A 19,581-nucleotide genomic window follows, 5' to 3' on the forward strand; every position below is an offset into this window, starting at 1 on the left:
TTCATGGAATATATAATTTATTTTGTGATTAATTTCATGTGTTTTGTAGGGAAAGCTAAAACGGTTCTAATTAGCTATACTCCATCTCTTCTGTCTAGAACTTTTCTCTTCTTATCCCATTTGTAAGGCCTTAACCATACCTGTTGCTGCCTTGTACTTTTACCTTGGATTATGGGAAAGTAGATGAAATGAACAGCCAGTGACTCCAGTATTTTTCTTTTGCTTTTTCTATTTTTAATGCATGGATATTGTCATTGATCACAATGGCTGTTTATATACTCCATACACATCCACATTACCTGTCTTCATTCTAGTGAAAAGAACTCTAGATTTAGAGTCAAAAGCCTCAGATTAGAATCTAAGCTTTGCCACTTGATAGCTGGGAGACCTTGTACTTCTCTAGGCTTGTTTGAATGATTTATTTAGCTGGGCTGTTGTGAGATGCAAATGAAAATGTATACCAAGTATCTTATACCTGTATTTAGGTGCTACATGAATGTGAATTATTTCAATTATTTGGAAAGAGTGCATTTCTTTAGCAAAACTAATACTTACCTGTAAATAACACATCTCAATCTACTAGAAGAAATATGTTCAGATAATAAAGAATGCTGAGATATATGTACTCTCACAAATATTCAGAAGCAAGATTATTAAAGGTGAATTTATTTACTCTAAAACGTTTACCCTCCCAAACCTTTTGTAACTAAGGAATTAAGAGGTTTAGAATTCTAATGGTAATAGAATCCCTGACAATCATTTCTGTTTTTCTTTCCACATTGAACAGCCGTCTTTTGCCTACCCAGGTCTATTACTTCAAATTTGTATTCCTCTAGTCTTTTTGGCCCATGCTTTGTCAAAAATACTACATATTCCATTGGTACTTTTTTATAAAGCTTATCAGTTCTTGGAGGCATATTTCAAATAAGGAAGTTTTGGGGAACCATAATAAAAAAGACATCACAATATTACCATGAGCCAAATATACATCCGCAAATATTATTTCTACTTTTAAGATGACAAGTTTAGCAGAGTCCCATCAAAATCAGATGGTATGGGGCAGCTAGGTGGCACAGTGGCTGGAGGTAGGAAGTGCTGGGTTCAAATCTGGCCTCAGACACTTCTAGCTATGTGACCCTGGACAAGTCATTTAAACCTTGTTGCCTAACCTTGATGGTTCTTCTGCCTTGGAACCAATATTGGTTCTAAAATAGAAGGTAAGGGTTAAAAAAATTTTTTTTTATCTCAGAGAATTTGATTTTTATTTGATCATCATAACAACAACAAAAAACTGAGTGGAAATGGAGACAATCTCTCAAAACAGTCTTAAATACCTTTTTTTAAAAATCCAATAAGTCACCAATACTGAATTTAGATGTGAAGATTTTGGATATTCTGAACAGGTGGAAAGAAAACTGTTATGTATATGAAATATACTTTCCATACCTGGAATTCTCCAAAATAGTTTAATATTAGATACAGTGTAATGGCACTTAATACAGTACATTTTCCTGAGAGAAAATAACACACACCATGGTTTTTTGGGAGTCATCATTTTTCTTCTCCTTTCAACATGCAGCACATAATCAATATTAACAATTAGTATTGTACCCTGTGTTATATTTTCATAAGATTTACATGGCCACATTGCATACAACCATATAGAAGTAATCTTAAGGAATTCGCAGGCAAAAATAGGTCCTTAATGATAATTCATAACTAAGATGTTTTCACAGGACTAGATGACCACAAAAATTTCTACTTCATTTTTTTTCTTTGCAGCTAGGTCTGTGCACCATGGAATATGTTTTTTAAAAATTAAATAGAATACTTTTTGTCAATAAACAATCATATATACATAGAATAATATACAGTATATCACTTTTGGCTGAGTAGTACTTTTTGTTCTCCATTTTCTGATATGCAAATTCACAAATATATCTAAGATCCATTTTTCGTCAAGTATTGACCTCTTAGTCAAAGTACATATTTGTACTTTGGAAGGAAACAACTATTACTTGGAGTCCTCATGCATCAAAATAGTATATTATGGCCTTAAAAAAAATAAAACAGGAGAGTAGCATAGCATGGTCACAAAATCTAAATTAGCCTCTTTCAAACATTATGACATTCTAGGCACAGAAAAACTTCCTTGGGAAAAATTAAGTTGGTGACTTAAAAGTCCATCTCATGGGGAAGATGAAAAAGCCTGTTCTTTTGGGTTATTTCAATTACGAGTCAACCTATTTTTCTTCTTACTAGGTCATTTTGAAAAAGCAGGTTATTGTCAGTGATTTTCATTTATTCAAGAAATCTGGAGGTCTTAAAAAATCCTAATAGCCTAAAATCCCAGACTACCTGTGCTTGGAATCTGTCAATTGTACTTTTAAAGAGGAAAAAAATAACACTACATAGAAGACCTAATTTAACAAAAGAGTTGTGCTTACAGTATGGGATAGTTTTGCTATAAAATGTCTATGTTTGCACATATATACATATACATATATGAAAAAACAGCTTGAAAAAGTAAAAGTGTCTGCCATTGCCAATTTTTCCCTTGGAACCCTGGACTTCTAGTGTACTAAAATAATAAAATATATTGTTTTAAATATGAATTTTCCCTTATAATTTTAGGGTACTGCTATGACATCCTTGATTTTGTCTGGGTTATTCTAATAGATTTCCATTATAAAAATCTAACAAGTGATAAGGTTTTGGAGCAATTCAACACAGTTGGTGAGATAATAGGAACAGGATGAATCTCTGAAGGTCCCTTTTAAATTTTTGATTCTGTGTTGGAAAATGATCCCTATTTTATGAAAACTATATATTCCACAAAGCAAATCATAATTTGTCTGGAAAATTCTATAATTTTGATTAAAGTTAAATGCTAAAGAACAGGAATTCTTACACTAAGCCTTATTGACAAGAACAACATTAACACAGGGCTTTACTTTTCACTAATCACCTAAAGTCTGTTTCTTCAAGGTAGACATCTTAAACATGTACATCAAACACAAGTTACAAGCAATATATGTTTAATTTTTTTCTTAACAGAATTTAGGGATTTCAGAAAAGACAGATTTGGAAAAAATGTTTTCCTTATAACACTTATCTTGAGAGACTCACCACTCAATATTTTACTGTCCTAAAAAACCCAAAAAACCAGTTTTAAGTTTTTGCTCCTTGCTATAGCAGTTGATGTGATACCAAGGGGGAGAATCAATGAACTTTAGTCATTATCTCATTTCTGTGTGTGTTTTTCTAGGTGTGTGTGTGTATATATATGTATACACACACAGATCTACATTGTATGTAATTATACAACACAGATATATGTATTATATATATATATATATAATACACACACACACACACACACACACACACACACATACATATATATAAGGTACAGTTGCAAGGAAGAATAAGCACATTGATTAAGGCCCCAATTATATTTCCATTATAAACTTTAATTGTTACTACCGTTAACCACTTTTGCCTTTCACTAAAATGTAATGCCTTTGAATTTCACAAATACATTTTAATTTCAAAATGCCAGTCAACAATTTTATATTGATAAAATTGCTAACAAAAAATTTAACTTTTGAAATTGAAGTATAAATAAAAGAAATATGTGAATATTTTCATTGTTCTTCCCTGCTATTGCCAGTCTAAGAATAGACTTTTAGTCTAAGAATAGACTTTTAGATATTAAAAGATCCTGAGGTTATGATAGTATTTTTGATTTATCACAGAAAAGTCCCCAAACATCTGAATAGCTGTGTAAATGGGGCTATGGATAGTTTTTCAGTGCAAATTACTTTATGAGGTTAAGAAAGACAACACCAACCAGAACAGAATATAGTGTCTTTCCAGAAATCAAAATTAAAGGAAAAAGAATGAAAATGGCAAGTTACAGAAGATAATCTTGATGGTTTAAGTTAAGAAAATTCACATTATAGATTTGTTCACTGTGACAACCTTTCATCTTAAAACATTGCTTGAAAAGGTCATTAAGCTATTTCACATTTGATTTTAGTACATGGTTGCAACAGTGAAATAAAATTTTAAAGGGGACAATATTACTCTTTGTTTACTTTATTGGCTTCCAAAATTAAGGAAACTGGCCTAATGTTTGTTTTATAATTGCAAAGCAAATTTCCATTACATTTAAATCTCCTTTTCTAATTTTTAATATGTTTTTTAATTATGTGCTTTATGAGATGGCAATTTTGAAAAGGAAAATATAATGCTATTTAGTATGAGTATTTTCTCTTGACACTTAGGTTTCCCATTCTTCACCCCAAGAAAAATCAATAATTTTTTTTGTTTTTAAGTAGAAAGACTAAAAGCATGTTTAGTATTTTTGACTTCTTTACCTTATATAGTGTATGGTGACCTGAACTTAACTATAAGTTGGCCACCTCTCAAGTTTTTTAGGTGACAGAACTGAACACATGGATGTGGTGGGGATTAGAAATGCTTTTGCACAGTTTGGATTTCATTTACATTGTGATCTATGATGTAGCTGGGATTTTTTATTCCTTTGTTTGGTATATAACAACAAATCTCAAAGTTTAAAAATGTTTTTATTCCTTATAGTTCTCATAAAAGTTTTTATAATATAACTTAATAACTGTACATCTGCTGTTGTTGCTCCGTCTGAACTTGTGACTGTCCTGTTGGTGGCTGTCCTTGTTGCTGCTGGGGCTGGAGGACATCAGTCTGAGGCACGGCCCTCCAGGTTAGAGGATGCTGTTCACTTAGCTGGTTCCCCAGAGGAGTAATGGAATTGACAAGGGTGGTGAGATTGATAAAATGGGCAACAGACTGTGGATTAGAGGCTTCTGGTTGGGAATGAAGCTGAATGTCATTTTGGCGGTTGTGCAACATGGCTGACCCACTGACAGTGTCAAATGTCACTGTCAGAATAGAGTTGTCAAGCTGTAATTGGCGTTCTGGGGTTGTAAGATGACCAACAGCCACGGGCTGAAGATTTGTAAACTGGGTCCCAGCTGCAGTGGTGATGGGAGTAACTGTAATGTTGGTCAAACCAACTGAACTAGACGGCGTTGTGACATTTGGATCACCAAGGGTCACCACCACCTGGAGAGATCACATAAAATCATATGTTTATGTTTGAAAGTTTTTTCAAATTTTAAAACATTTTCTTTACCATTATGGTGAAGTTAGTATAATGCAGTGGGAATGGGCAGGTGTAAATAAAACTTCATGCTTCAAAATAGTAGTATTTTCATGGAAGATTAATTTAGATTAACTGAGGTTAGAAGAAATTAAATAAAAGAAAAGGATATAGCGACAGATAAGATCTAGAAACATACACAAAACCTTAACAATCAGAAAAAAATTAAGAGCACCAATCCTGAAAAGGACTGAGGAACAAAGCTCTCAGCATACTATTCAATATTCAAAATAAAATTGTCATTGGTGATTGAAAATTCACACCAAAGATAAGGCTAGAAAGTCTAGAATAAGATTTACCAAAGAGTTAACCAGTAAGGGGAAAAAGCAACAGCCTAGTAAATAGAGATCAGTAATAACTTTTTAAATCTAGTTAACAAAGAAGAGGTGTTCTGATATCCTGGAAATAACAACAAAAAACAAAGCACATTTGGTGAAGGATATCCTTAATCAGCAGATTCTACTATAAGAAAAGAAAAAAAAAAGATTATCTGAGTCCATTATTCTTTTTAATATCTTATATTTCTATAGAATAAGTCTTTGGTTTTCAGGATTCCAGTTTCTCTAATTGGATTCTACTTTACTTTGACAGTAAAGGACTAACTGCACTGACCTGCTGAATGCTTTGTACAGCAGAATTTGTTTCATCTCCCACATTTCCTGTGAATTCAGTTTCTTTTTCTGTGTATTCACTGAATGTGGGATCCTCAGATACCAGTGCTTCTTCCTCTTCATCTGGTTTTTGTTTTCGTTTGTGACTTCGTTTGGCAACTTTTATATGTTTCCCTTCTGGTAATTCTCCCTGTTCCAAAGCTAGTTCAGGCTATAGGAAAATACCAATTTTAGTAGTTGACAAGCTCATTTTGATAGGATTATACAATAGTTAAAAACTAACCACAAAACAGTCACAATATCTATATAGGGGGAAAAGTCCAAGTACTCATCGATCATCTTTCAGGATTTGTGAATGAATCTTAAACTAACATAAAAACCAGTACTGGTTGTTCATAGTAATGATTATTTTGATGTATCTGGAGATCTTCTATATTCTATAAAACTTTCTTTTAGACCCATACCTTCCATCTTAGAATCAATACTGTGTATTCTTTCTAAGGCAGAAGAGGGGTAAGGGCTAGACAATGGGGGTTAAGTGACTTGCCCAGGGTCACACAGCTAGGAAGTGTCTGAGGCCAGATTTGAAGCTAGGACCTCCCATCTCTATGCCTAGCTCTCAATCCACTAAGCCACCCAGTTGCCCCCTATAAAACCCTTATTAGTGCCCTCCCCAAAATTCACCTTTCTTGCCCACCTTTTTTCTAGATCTCTTGATATTACATGGATATTAGTTATCACTCTAGCTAGGTGATCAGCCCATCTTTGCTATAGGTCTTACATTCCCCTGAAAACATAACTATACCAGGAAGAAATTTGCAGTTAATGGTTTATATATTTCAGTGAGTTTCCTTTCAGTTACCTGAACTATACCAATTGAAGAGGCATCAATGGTGGTTGTTTCTGGGAGGTGATCCAAATCATCAATCCTAACTGAGAGGACCTACAGGGGAAAAAACGAAAGCAATAAGCTTTATAAGTCATTGAATTTGTGGGATTAGCTGATTAAGTAAATGTTAAGCATGCAAAAATGTAGGCAAAGTAATGCTTTGTTGTAACTGGAATAATACCTATTATAATTTTTTTCCCTTTCCTTCTCACTTTGTTGTTGATGGCAGTACTAAGAGGCAGTAAAATAGCCTAAAGATCATTAGCCAGAGGAAGAAAAAGAAGTGAAGGATGTGGCTAAACTACAAATTTGTATTACATCTCTGAATAACAGAACTGAACAAAATAAACTAAGTGATTAGATAGATTAGAAAGTAGGAAAGGAAACAAAATATATGTGAAATCAAAATGACCCCAACCCTTTCAAAACACTTATTTTCTTTGTATTTTTATTTGGTTTTCAGTTTATGTTTCAAGCAATTCAAGATTTGTGTCTTTCTCTGCAATGTCTAGTACATAAGGGATGCAGCTGATACATATTCCATTTGAAGAAAAAAATTGATTATGCAAAATTTTGGACTTTGTTAAACAGATAAAATTGTTTAAACAGATTAAACTCCTATTTAGGAAGTAATTATATACATTATAAAAAGACTGTCTCAAAACTTTAAGGTAACACATTCTCATAGATAGGGAAAGAGTTCATGACCTTATAGGAGACAGAAAAAAATGATAGAAAATAAAAAGTTTTGATTACATAAAATTGAAAAGGTTTTTTACAAACCAGATTAATGCAGTTAAAATTAGAAAGGAAACAATGAATTGAGAAAAAAATCTTTTGAGAAAGCTTTTCCAAAAAATGCTTGATATCCGAGCAATATAGGGAAGTAACTTAAATATATAATGACAGCTATTCCCAATAGGTAAGGCAAGGCATTTATTATTTATTTATTAAATACTTACTATATACCAGTCACTGTCCTAAGTGCTGGGGATACAGGTATAAGTAAAAAGAAAGACAATTCCTGCCCTCAAGGAGCTTACAGTCTTAAAGGAAGAAAGAATATACGAAAAGTGTAGGGGAAAAGTGAAGAGATATGAAGATGGTGAGGTGCCTTGACAGAGACAAAGTGTTTAGTCAGAACTAGAAAGTCAGAAACACAGCTTGGAGAAGAATAAAGATTGTTTAGTCTGGACCTTACACAAAATGAAAGAATTCACCAATACTAGAAGAGGGCTGGCATAGTAGAGAGATTTTCCAGGGTGAGATTACAGATGAGACATGAGGAAGTCCAGAAAGTCTGAAGCACAGCCAGGAGTGTCACAGTCTAGAGGGATTATTAAAAGGATATGAAGAGGAAGTTCTCAAAGAATCCAAGCGAGTAAGATCCATGAGAAAAAAATGCTCAAAATCACCATTAATTAGAAAAATGCAAATTATAACATCTGAATTTGGGAGAGGATGTGGGGGGAAAAAGGCACACTAGTTATACTGTTACTGGGTCTGTGAACTGGTCCAGCCACTATGAAAAGCAATTTGTAACTATGCCTCAAAAGCCACTAAACCGCAAACCTTTTGACCCAAATATAACAATATTAGACCTATATAAAAAAAAAAAAAGGACCCATGTCAAAAAAATTCATAGCAACAATTTTTTTATTGTAGCAAAAAACTGGAAACAATTGAGGAATGGTTGAATAAATAATAGTATGGATATGTAATATAATATAATATTATTAAGTTGTAAGAAATAATGAAGGCAATGTTTTCAGAGAAACCTGAGAATTGTATGAGCTGATACTTGAACAAAACTTAGAGAACATTTTATGCAGTAACAACATCATTTTAAAAGAAAATTAACTTTCAAAAATTTAAGAATTCTGATCAATGTGACTCCAGAAGAGCAAGGAAGCATGTTGTCTTTCTCCCCATAGGGAGACTGAAGCAACAGAATTAGACAAATATTTTTGTCTTTGGCAGATTTATGGATTTATTTTGCTTGATTCTACTTATTTGTTATAAGGACTGTGTTTCCCATTTTATATTTAGAGGAGATGAAATGGAGGGGGGAAGTAGTAAGAAAATAGGAATGGGAAGCTATTGATAGGGTGCCAAAACAGAAAGCAGAAAAGAGTTTCATTGAAAAAAATGTTTTTATTTATTCGTTCATTCATTTATTTATTATTAAAACTCTTACTTCCATCTTAGAATCAATACTATGTATTGGTTCGAAGGCAGAAGAGTGTTAAGAGCTAGGCAATAGGGGTTTGTGACTTGCCCAAGGTTATATAGCAGGGAAGTGTCTGAGGCCAGATTTGAACCTATGACCTCTCATCTCTAGGCATGGCTCTCAATCCACTGAGCTACCCAACTGCCCCCGAAAAAAAATTTTTTTTAAAGCATCAAAGAAAAAAAAATTTTTTAGAAAGAAACAGACAAATATTTGGGATGTTCTGAAACTGATACATTGAATTTATTATATTAAAAAGCAAATTGTATATGACAAAGATTCATGTTTTAATCAGAGTTCTTTAGCTATTTGGCCTACTGGTCCCCTACTTCACTATTTTTTACGGATAAAACAAATTACAGGCTTAGTAATTAGTAAAACAGCAAATTATATACTAGCTCAGATAGAAAAAATAAAAGGAATAATGGTGAAAAAGTAGTATATTAAATGGGTCTTATCATCCTAACAAACGATGAATATGAAGTCAGATTAACTGCTTAAAAATCTGTGGACAGTTATTTTTAATATGGAAATTAGATTAAAATGAACATATTAAATGTTGAGTAAGAAATGCATTGATATTCATGACCTAATATTTATGGAGTTCAAATTTGGCCTTAGACACTTATTTGCTGTGTGACCCTTGGCAAACTACTTGAACCTCTGCTTGCCTTAATCCATTGGAGAAGGAAATGGTAAACCACTCCAGTATCTTTGCCAAGAAAATCCCATGAAAAGAATGGCTCACAGGGTAGCAAAGAAATGGAAATGACTGAGCGTCTTTACAAATAAATAATTACTAAAAAAATTCTTTGGAAGTCCTCAAGTTGTGAAAGTACTAAGTTATACCAAATTCAATTCAATTCAAGCACTTATTTTAAGCACCAAGGCATAGTGCTAGGGTAGTGTGTGTGGGTGAAAGGCAGAAGGTAGAAAGATTGGAGGAATGGGAGAAAGGAGAGAGGAAGGTAGAGGAAGGGAAAGGAAGGTATCTCCCCAGCCTGGGGAGTGGGGGGAGGTGGGGGTGAGAAATTGATCAGAGCCCTTCAGGGGCTCAGATAAATGATCAGAGAGCAATTTTAGGGTTTTGAATAACTAGGTTTTACTTAGGTGAGGAAAGGGAAGGTCTAGGGAAAACTAGGAGGTAGGAAGAAAGGGAAAAAGGTGCCAAGAGAGAGATCAGGGTCTCAGGGTAGAGAGAGCTAGCCAGAGCTCAGGGTAGAAGAGAAGAACTTCCAGGGTGGAGAGAGTCAGCCAGCCTCCAGGGTAGAGAGAAAAAGCGCCAAACTTTCTCTTTTATACTTTCCCTGACACCTCCCACAAAGGAAGTGGGATTTGTCAGGGGAAGTTGTAGCAGGGATCCCTTGGAGAAGAAGTCTTCCAGGGCTTATAACATATTTATAAATTTCAAATGACACATAGTGTTGGCAAATCTCTTAGAAGGGCAGGTGATGTCCTCAGGTGTGTGTGGAGAGAGGGAGGGGAGCAACCCAGCCCCAAGTCTCTCTGGTTTTCTAGTAATCTCTGGCAAACTCTGTGCTGGGTAATGGTGGGATGTTCTCAGTGCCCTCTTTGGCATGTGTGCCATAGATTTGCCACTATGGTGCTAGAGTATATAAGGCCTGCCCCTATGCTAAGTATCTTTCCCTAAACTATCTTCCTACAGAGGGAAGTTCTTCCTTATACAATTACCATCACCAAACATTATACTAGCAAATGTTAACTCACCTCTGGGTGCTTGCGCCTCATGTGCCGACTCATTGAAGCCCTGGTTGAAACTTTTGTTCCACATAGCTGACAACTCTGAGCTTCTACTTTGTCATGAGTTAGCTGAATGTGTTTTTGAAGCATATACTCTGTGACATACTTTTTGTCACACACAGAGCAGGTCCACTGTTTTCCCACTTCATAAGGAAAAGATTTAAATAAAATAAAGTTACAGATATAATTAGTGTGCTAATAAAAGAGTAAAATAAAAGTTAAACCAATTTCAAAATTCAGCAAATATTAAGTGCCTACTAACAAGATGATAGCAGAATGGAATTAGAAACTAGGATACAATTTAAGACAAAGCTAAAGCAAAACCAAATCTAATTAGAAGATGATCAATGAAATTACATTTTGTTATAAGATACCATAGACCAGTGATGGTGAACCTATGGCACAGGGTTCAAAGATGGAACATGGAGTGCTTTCTGTGGGCACACAGCTACTCCCCCATCCCCCCCATCCCCAGAGTTGGTTACTAGAAAGGCAGAAGGACTCAGGCAGAGCTGCTCCCCTCCCCCTCTCCACTACTCCTGAGGCCATTTTTGCACATGCCCTACCCCTCTGCCCAGCAGCCAATGAGAGTTCGCAGGGGGTAAGGTGGGAGGCTCACAGGTGGCAGGGCTGGAGGGGAATGGAGCTATATTAGGGCATAACAACCTCAGAAACAAATAAAGGAAAATAGAAAAATTAAATTCACCTTTTTTATTATAATGGAATAACAATTATATTCAATAAAGTATCTAACAATTTATTAATTGTTGGGTACACAAAAAAGAAATGACAGTCCCTGGCTTCAAGAATTTTACAATCTAATATGGAGTGTTGTGTTCAACATGGACACATATTACTAAGTTGGAATGCAATGAAGAAATCAGGGCAGTGCTCTAGGAAAATGGGAGGTGGGAAAGATCCTGGAGGGTAGGGAGGGTAAAAGGGAATCAAGAAAGACTTTAGGTCATCTCAGCTTGTCTTTAATGGAAAAAAATTAAAGAGGCTGAGATTAAAGCTTTATGTTCCAGTTTACACAGTCATGGGAAAGTATTAGACAAACTCAGGAAACAGCTAGTTTGCCTAGAATTTGGAGAGATAACTAAAAATGAAGTCAAATGATAACTTGGAGATAGACTGCAAAATGCCTTAAATGGCTGGCTAATGAATAATGAGTTTACACATTTTATTCCGTCTTGGGAATCTCAACAGGTTTTTGAATAAGAGTGTAAAAGTCAGACCTGTGAGTTAGGAAGATAATTCTGACATTTGTCTGGGAGAAAGACTGGATTAGGGAAAGACAACTGGTAGCCTTTGAAAACAATAGCTTTACTCAGTCATGTTTATTATTACCACAAGCCAGTAAGACCAATGCCTAAAAATTGGGCTAAATGTAAGAAAAAAAAATCCTCCCCCCAAATACGCTTAGGCTTTATATTATGACACTAGTAAACAGATATAAGGTAGATTTAAAAGTAAAGGTAGGATAATAAATTGTTTTCTTATTTAATATGTATTCTATCTACTCTAATCCTAATATACTCTAATAGAGTGATTGGCAAACTTTTTAAAGAGGGGGCCAAAGGAAAGGAAATGCTCATCTGTCAGTTTGTTTCTAAGGCAACTCTTTCGAAATTTCATTGTATTGTATCCTACTCATTGTATTCGTCAGATTAGGAATAATGTTAAATGGTTAGATAGAACATTTCAGGGGGCTGCATCTGACCTGTGGGCTGTAGTTTGCCCATCACTGCTCTAATACATTCTAAATATCAATACTGACTTTTTTTTTTTGGTCCAGAAAACATTATACTATTTTGATTAAAGTATTGAGGGTGGGGTCATCCAAATTAGTTGTAATATCTGCTGGAGATATTATAGAATGATATTTACCTGTGTGAATAAGTTTATGGGTCTCCATTGTATTTCTTTCACTAAAAGTCTTTCCACACAATTCACACATGAAATCTTTAATCCCTGCAACAGAAAGTTACATTTAATTATAGAGATAAGATGAGAAGCTGGTGATGGAAAAAAGAGCAATGACTGATTCATTTCAGTATTTGTAGATGTCTACTGTGTTAAAAGAACTGTGTGGGGCAGCTGGGTAGCTCAGTGGATGGAGAACCAGGCCTAGAGACAGGAGGTCCTAGGTTCAAATCTGACTTCAGACACTTCCCAGCTGTGTGACCCTGGGCAAGTCACAGTCACTTGACCCCCATTGCCTACCCTTACCACTCTTCTGCCTTGGAGCCAATACACAATATTGACTTCAAGACAAAAGGTAAGGGTTAATAAAAAAAAAAAAAAAAAAGAACTGTGTGGGGCAGCTGGGTAGCTCAGTGGATTGAGAGCCAGGCCTAGAGACAGGAGGTCCTAGGTTCAAATCTGGCCTCAGACACTTCCCAGCTGTGTGACCCTAGGCAAGTCACTTGACCCCCATTGCCTACCCTTACCAATCTTCCACCTATAAGTCAATACGCAGAAGTTAAGGGTTAAAAAAAAAAAAAAAGAACTGTGACTGCTACAATGTATTTTCAGAATGTATGATATTCACCTTTTTGGGGACACAGATATGGCTGTTATTTAGGATTTTAATGACTGTAGGTGAAACTGCATTGCCTATTATTGAATGGGTGCATGTATACAAGTCTATATGTGGTTATACTGACATTGAAGCCTTTGCTCCCTAATGTTAAGATTCCAAAGTTCCTCCTACAACCATCTTCCTCTATTCCATCTTCATTTCAAATCCCAAGGGAAAGCTTCTAACCAAAGGTTTAACTGCCCTCTCCTAAGAGGCATACATTAATATAATTTCCCTTGGTAATCAAAAAGGAGTTCTTAAAATTTTTTTGGTTCATACACTGTTAGTCTTGTGAAGCCAGTGGATCCCTTCTCAGCTTAATGTCCTCAGTCAATAAATATTAAGTCCGTACTGTGCACCAGGCAACATGCTAAGCATTAGGGATACTAATATAGACAAAAGATGACTGTTCTCAAGGATTTCACAGTCTGATAGGAGAGAGAATATGCAAACAAGCAGGCATAGATAATATACAGGATAATTAGGAGATAATCATTAAGGGGGATTGGGAAAAGTTTCCTATGAAAGGTAGGATTTTAATTAGAACTTAAAGGAAACTAGGGGCTAGGAGGAAGAGATGAAGAAGAGAATTCAAAGCTTTGGGGATAGTCAGTGACAATGCCCAGGGTTAGGAGATAGGATGCCTTGTTTGAAGAATAACAGAGAGGCCAATGTCACTGGATCAGAGAATACAAGGTGGAGTAAGGTGCAAGACTGGAAATACAGAAGGAGGCAGATTATTAAGGAAGGACTTGGACTACCAAATACAGGACTTTTATATTTGATCCTACAGGTGATAAGGAGCCATTCTAGTTGGCTGAGTAGGAGAATGGAGCGGGACTGACATGGTAAAACCTGGGCTTTAGGAATACCACTTTGATATCTGAGTGTAGGACTGCCTGGAGTGGGGAGAGATCTGTGGCAGAGAGACCAACCAGTAAGCTATTATCCAGGTGTGAAGTAATAAGGATCTGAACCGAAATGGTGACAAAATCAGAGGAGAAAAGGGGGAGCATATTGAAGATGTTGTGAAGGTAAAATCAATAGACCTTGGCAGCCTTTCTGTTTAGGGAAGTTAGATGCCATTCTATCCTTGCTGCATCTCCTTGTTATGTTAAGGCTAAATGAACCTGCTTTTGTTAAGTATTTGTAAAAAAAAGTGGGGGGAGTGGGAGAGAAGAATTGAGGATGATTAAGATTTAGTGACTAGGGAATTGGGGAAGGTTTGGGGGTAAAAAAATTAATGTTTGGACATCTTGAGTTAAAGATATCAATGGGATATCCAATTTGAAGTATACCATAGCTAGCTGTAAGATGCAAGTCTATCATAAAAGAGGGTAGGGCTAGATAAGGAGATCTGAGAATCATTAACATAGAGATTATATTTGAATACATGGGAGCTAATACAATCACCAAATGAAACTGTATATAAGAAGAAGAAAAAATGGCCAGTGACAGCTAATACTTTTAAGTGTATAAAATATGCAGGATTACAAATTACAAAAGAAACCAATTATATTGAAATATAGTGAGAATGCTAAGGAAACAAATTCATGAACTAGAAATTAAGAACTTCTGCATTAGGATTTTATGTTTGTTTTCCAATCACCTATACAAGTTAATAGGCAATTTTTCTATTTTGCCTCACTGGAAAAAAACTCTGGGAAGACCTCAGTAACATTAAGTAAGAAACAGTAGTTTCCAAAATTGTAATAATAACAGATTTCTGCATCATAAATAAGAGTTAAGAAGGATCATCTTCTCATCAGAGCTCTGCTATTTCATATAGTCAATCACTAACCTAAAACCCTAAAATAATTAAAAGCTGAAACAATACTGATGGTGTCAGCAATGGGACCTTTTCAGTGCTGGTGTGGCCCATTTGGAATGCTTCAGCCCTCCTGAGATTTCTAGGAATTACCTTCTCATTAGCTAATGTGAGGACATAATCTGAATTGCCCAAATAGCTGGTAAAGGTACAATTTTGAAACAGATCCAGGAACGTTCCATCTTTCCCTAGACCTCTGCTGGCTACAAAGAAGATTCTTCAATAGTTTTCTTTGAGATTCTTCTTTGCTTGGATATGGTAATTTATCATAAAATCATTTATTTAAAGGAATAACCACTAAATGTAGACAATAATATGAAGAGTATGATCAGTTTCTCTTTTTCCTGGACAGCTAGGTGGCTCTGTGGATTGAGAGTCAGGCCTGGAGATGGGAGGTCCTGGGTTCAAATCTGACTTCAGACACTTCCTAGCTATGTGACCCTGGGCAAGTCACTTAACCTTCATTGTCTAGCCCTTACTGTTCTTCTTGCCTTGGAACCAATACACAGTATTGACTTCAAGAGAGAAGGTAAAAAAAAAGAAATTACTTTTTCCATTATTTTCTTTGAAACCAAAAATAACCTTAAAGCATTTGTAAAAAAATAACTAGGACAGTAATTTAGGTCTTATTAGGACTGTCACTCAAGTAATGGATAAATAATTATTTCCAGACTTAAGTTTGTTTCCTAATTCAAATTAAAGATGGGATAAAGTTGTCAGGCTTCTGTCAGATTTGCAATTGAGTTCAATTCAATTCAGTATTTAAGTTCCTATTACATAGAAGGCATTGTGCTACTTACTCCTGGGATAAAAAGGACAACTACTTTCAAGGAGCTCATATTTTTGTTGTAAAGACACAATACGCACATAGATAAACATAATAAAAGATGGGAAGTGAAAAAGGCAAGGGAAAGATTAGACAAAGTTTTCTAGGAATATCTGAGAACAGAGCAACAGAGCACGGACAACTAGGAGACTCAAGGAAACCTTAATGGCTAGTGTGGCTTTTGAGCAGAAGTAAATAAGGAAAAGACTCTAAAAGACAGAAACAAGGAGTGCATTCCAGAAAAGAGGGATGGCTTATGTTGAATGTATGTCAATTCTGTGGAACATATAGTAGTCCAAGTTGACAGGAACACCAAATCGAGTAATAGACCTGAAAAGGTGGCTTAGAGCAAGACTAAATCCTTGGCTAAGGCATAGGGATTTTATATTGGAGGTTATTTGAAACCACTAAAAATTCATGTTGAATAAAGAAATAACACAGAACTGTGTCAGGAAGATTATTTTGGCAGTTGTAGGAAGGATATATTGAAGAGGAGAGAGGTAAGAGGTAGGAGAAACAGTTAGGAAGCTATTACTATGGTCTAGGATAGGAGAGAGTTGATGTGAATGGATGAATAGGAAAAGACATATGGATTTAAGAAATAATGTAGTAAGAATTGGTAAGACTTGGTAACTGACTAGATTGGTGAGTGTGGTAGGGTTTAAGGAAGGGGGAAAATTACAAACATGGATGACTAAGAGGAAGGTTGTTCCCTAAAAAGAAACAAGGGAAGTTGAGAAGAGAAGATTTAGGAAGAGAAGATGCTGAGTTTCACAGATTAAATTTGAGATGCTGGTAGAATATTTAGTTTGAAAGTTTATGATCATAGGAAGATTTAGAGCTGAAAGGGATGTTAGAAGTCATCTAGTTTAACTCCCTTATTTCCCAAATGAGGAACTAAATTTCAAAGAGTTTAGGAGATGTCCAGTAGGCCGTTGGAAATGGAGAGAGATTTGGGAGTCATCTACATAAGACTATAACTGAACACATGTAAGCGGATGAGATCAACAAGGACAGCTAATCATTTGCTCTTTTCTATTCCTATTTGTGTGAAGGAAGTTATTGAAGGGACTTTGATCATGAAGACAGAATTGAAACTGGTATCCCCTGTAGTCAGCAGGAAAATCAGCAATTAGGACAGGGGACAATGAAGCAGGAGGCAGGCCAATGCCCCTTAGGTGCTTAACAGTTGGCTCACTAGGTGTGACCTGAGCCAGACCAGATTTCACTCTCTTCTAGTTCCATGTTGGGATGTCTGAGAACTACTGGCATTACTGTGGTAGAGTATAGGCCAAAAGCCAGTTAAAAGGAGGCTATATTTTAATCCTTTCTTTAAGAATGATCTATGTCCTCACTCTTCTCTCACCCTCTTCTTTCTGATTAATAAAAATGTTAGAATCTACAGCCAGATTCCATATTTTGATCTTAACATATTGCCACTATCCCAGACCTAATCTATAATTCCAAGCCAAATTATTACATTAGCCCTTTTGTTAGTCTATCCAGAAGAACACTAATAGATATCTGATTATGAAATACATGAAGGGGAAGTGTGGGTTAAAAAAAAGGCTATAGTAAAACGTCTTCCCTGGTGATGTTCATGATGGCCTTAATTATCACCTCTATGCAGATTTTTCAATTTCAACCCAATATTGAAGTATATGGTATGCACAACAGCATGTAAGTACAAGGTACTATTTCAGACTCTAGAGAAGGGGATTATAACCTCTTTTTATGTAGCCAACTTTTTATCTCACCCTACCCCTACCTTAAACCCATAACACTTCTTATCTGAATTATTATTATCCTTCTAACTAGGCTTGCATTAATCATATTTAACTTATTTCCTCCATTCAAGTCCTAGTCCAATGCTTCACTGTGCAATAGTATGCTAGCTAAGCATAATCTTTGGATGGTCTTACCTACCTAGAAAAGAATTCTGGCATAGGCCAAGCTTGTTATCCTAGCTAAATTCAAAGAAGCTAATCACAAAAGTTTACCACAGGAGGCTGAATTTTTAAGTTAGAGAAATTCTTGAAGATCATCTACTACTGTCTTGGTGAAAGAAATACCCACATAGATGAAATTACTAAAGTACTTCATGTACATTTTATACTGAAGAATGTACATCGGGATTGTATAATTTTCATCTTTGTATCTACATTGACTTACACAAAGTGGGAGTTTAATAAATATTTGTTGAATTCCCTTTTCTCTAATACATTGCTGCCTTACCATCACCCTATGCTATCTGTGCTACTGTTGATATATCCTGGGGTTTCTTCCATTGTACTTCTCTGAAAACTATGCATCTGATTGGACCCAACTCAAATCCTTCCTTCTAGGAAAGATCTTCTCTAAGTACATTAGGCTACAATGATGTCAAAGTCTGACTGTCTTTTGAAAAAGCACTATTTTATATAATCACTTAATTGATAAATAACTTTTTTGGTGTTATATAACTTGTCCTTCCCTCTAGTCAATAAGGTCTAAAAGATTAAGGCCAATATATTATGCTTCCATAGTGTTAAGGGAGAAACCAGGGAAAGGTGCCTTGAACAGTAAATATGGGTCCCCTATGGTGAGCTGAAGTTTTGTTTTTTTTTTTAATCTTTGCCTTCCATCTTAGAATCAATAATGTGTATTGGTTTCAAGGCAGAAGAGTGGAAAGGATTAGGCAATGGAAATTAAGTGACTTGCTCAAGACCACACAGCTAGAAAGTGTCTGAGTATGGTTTTGAACCTAAGACCTGTGTTATTGGAAATTTGGGGTTCATTGAGCCTTAATATTCAGGTCCATGATATAAACTTCCTGTGGACATTTAGAGGACTTGATAACTACATTTCCCATGATTCCTCTTATGTAGGAAGTGTGATTACATAGACAGAGGTATAAGACTCCTGATATGATTGGGAGACACTCTCTTTCTTATGAAGCAGCCAGATGGGCAGAAGGTAATGGCCAGTGATTTGAATTAGATCTTATCAGGCACATGGCTTTCATAATTACCAATATGGATAACAATAAACCATTAATATTATTTAATATATCCATCTATATTCATTTTATTTGTAACAACCTCTTGTTTCTGGGTGGCAAACAAATTTTTTAACCTATAAAACTGAAGATAGGTAGTGTCCTCCTAAATTAGGCCTTGAAGGTCTAGCCAGAGATAGCCTATCAGCTTCATTTCTCTTTGCTTTAGGTGATCCTTAAAAAGTTTGTTGTCTTATGTAGTTTGGTTTTAATCTCATTTATACTCTGTTTATATTCTGTTTGGATAAATTGTTTAGTCCAAAGGAATTATTCTGCCAAATTCATGTAAAATACTTAATTGCTTAAATGTCTCTCTAATAGAAGCTACTTCCAATGATACAAATTGCAACCATGCTAGTTTGTCCTGACTTCTTATCATTGCATAATTTAACCATAGGGAGATAAAACTAATGAATTAGAGGATTTTCTTATTTTTCTTTTATTACCAAGGTATCAGTGGAAAACTCTGCCTGCCTCTTACCCTTACCCTTCTAATGTAACCATGCCTATCTTCTCTTTCTATCATATTCTTCTTTGGTAACATTTTTTACTTTTCTTCTTCATTCATTCAGAAGGCAATCCAGTTAAATTTCCTTTTGTTCAACTCCA

The 19,581-nt window shown here is 35.4% G+C and overlaps 1 protein-coding gene across 1 annotated transcript in view; it reads right to left on the minus strand.

Moving 5' to 3' along the window:
* Positions 1-4,632: 4,632 nt before the first annotated feature.
* Positions 4,633-19,581, minus strand: part of PRDM15 (PR/SET domain 15) — a 204,593-nt gene continuing 189,644 nt past the window's right edge. Inside the window, exons 20-24 of the mRNA XM_044670316.1 lie at positions 12,588-12,671; positions 10,665-10,840; positions 6,680-6,760; positions 5,819-6,028; positions 4,633-5,109 (exon numbers count right to left, since the gene is read on the minus strand). Coding sequence (XP_044526251.1) covers positions 4,633-5,109; positions 5,819-6,028; positions 6,680-6,760; positions 10,665-10,840; positions 12,588-12,671 — 1,028 coding nt within the window. The remainder of the gene's footprint in view (positions 5,110-5,818; positions 6,029-6,679; positions 6,761-10,664; positions 10,841-12,587; positions 12,672-19,581) is intronic.

The sequence above is a fragment of the Gracilinanus agilis genome, chromosome 3, assembly GCF_016433145.1.
Source record: "Gracilinanus agilis isolate LMUSP501 chromosome 3, AgileGrace, whole genome shotgun sequence".
Taxonomy (NCBI): Eukaryota; Metazoa; Chordata; class Mammalia; order Didelphimorphia; family Didelphidae; genus Gracilinanus; species Gracilinanus agilis.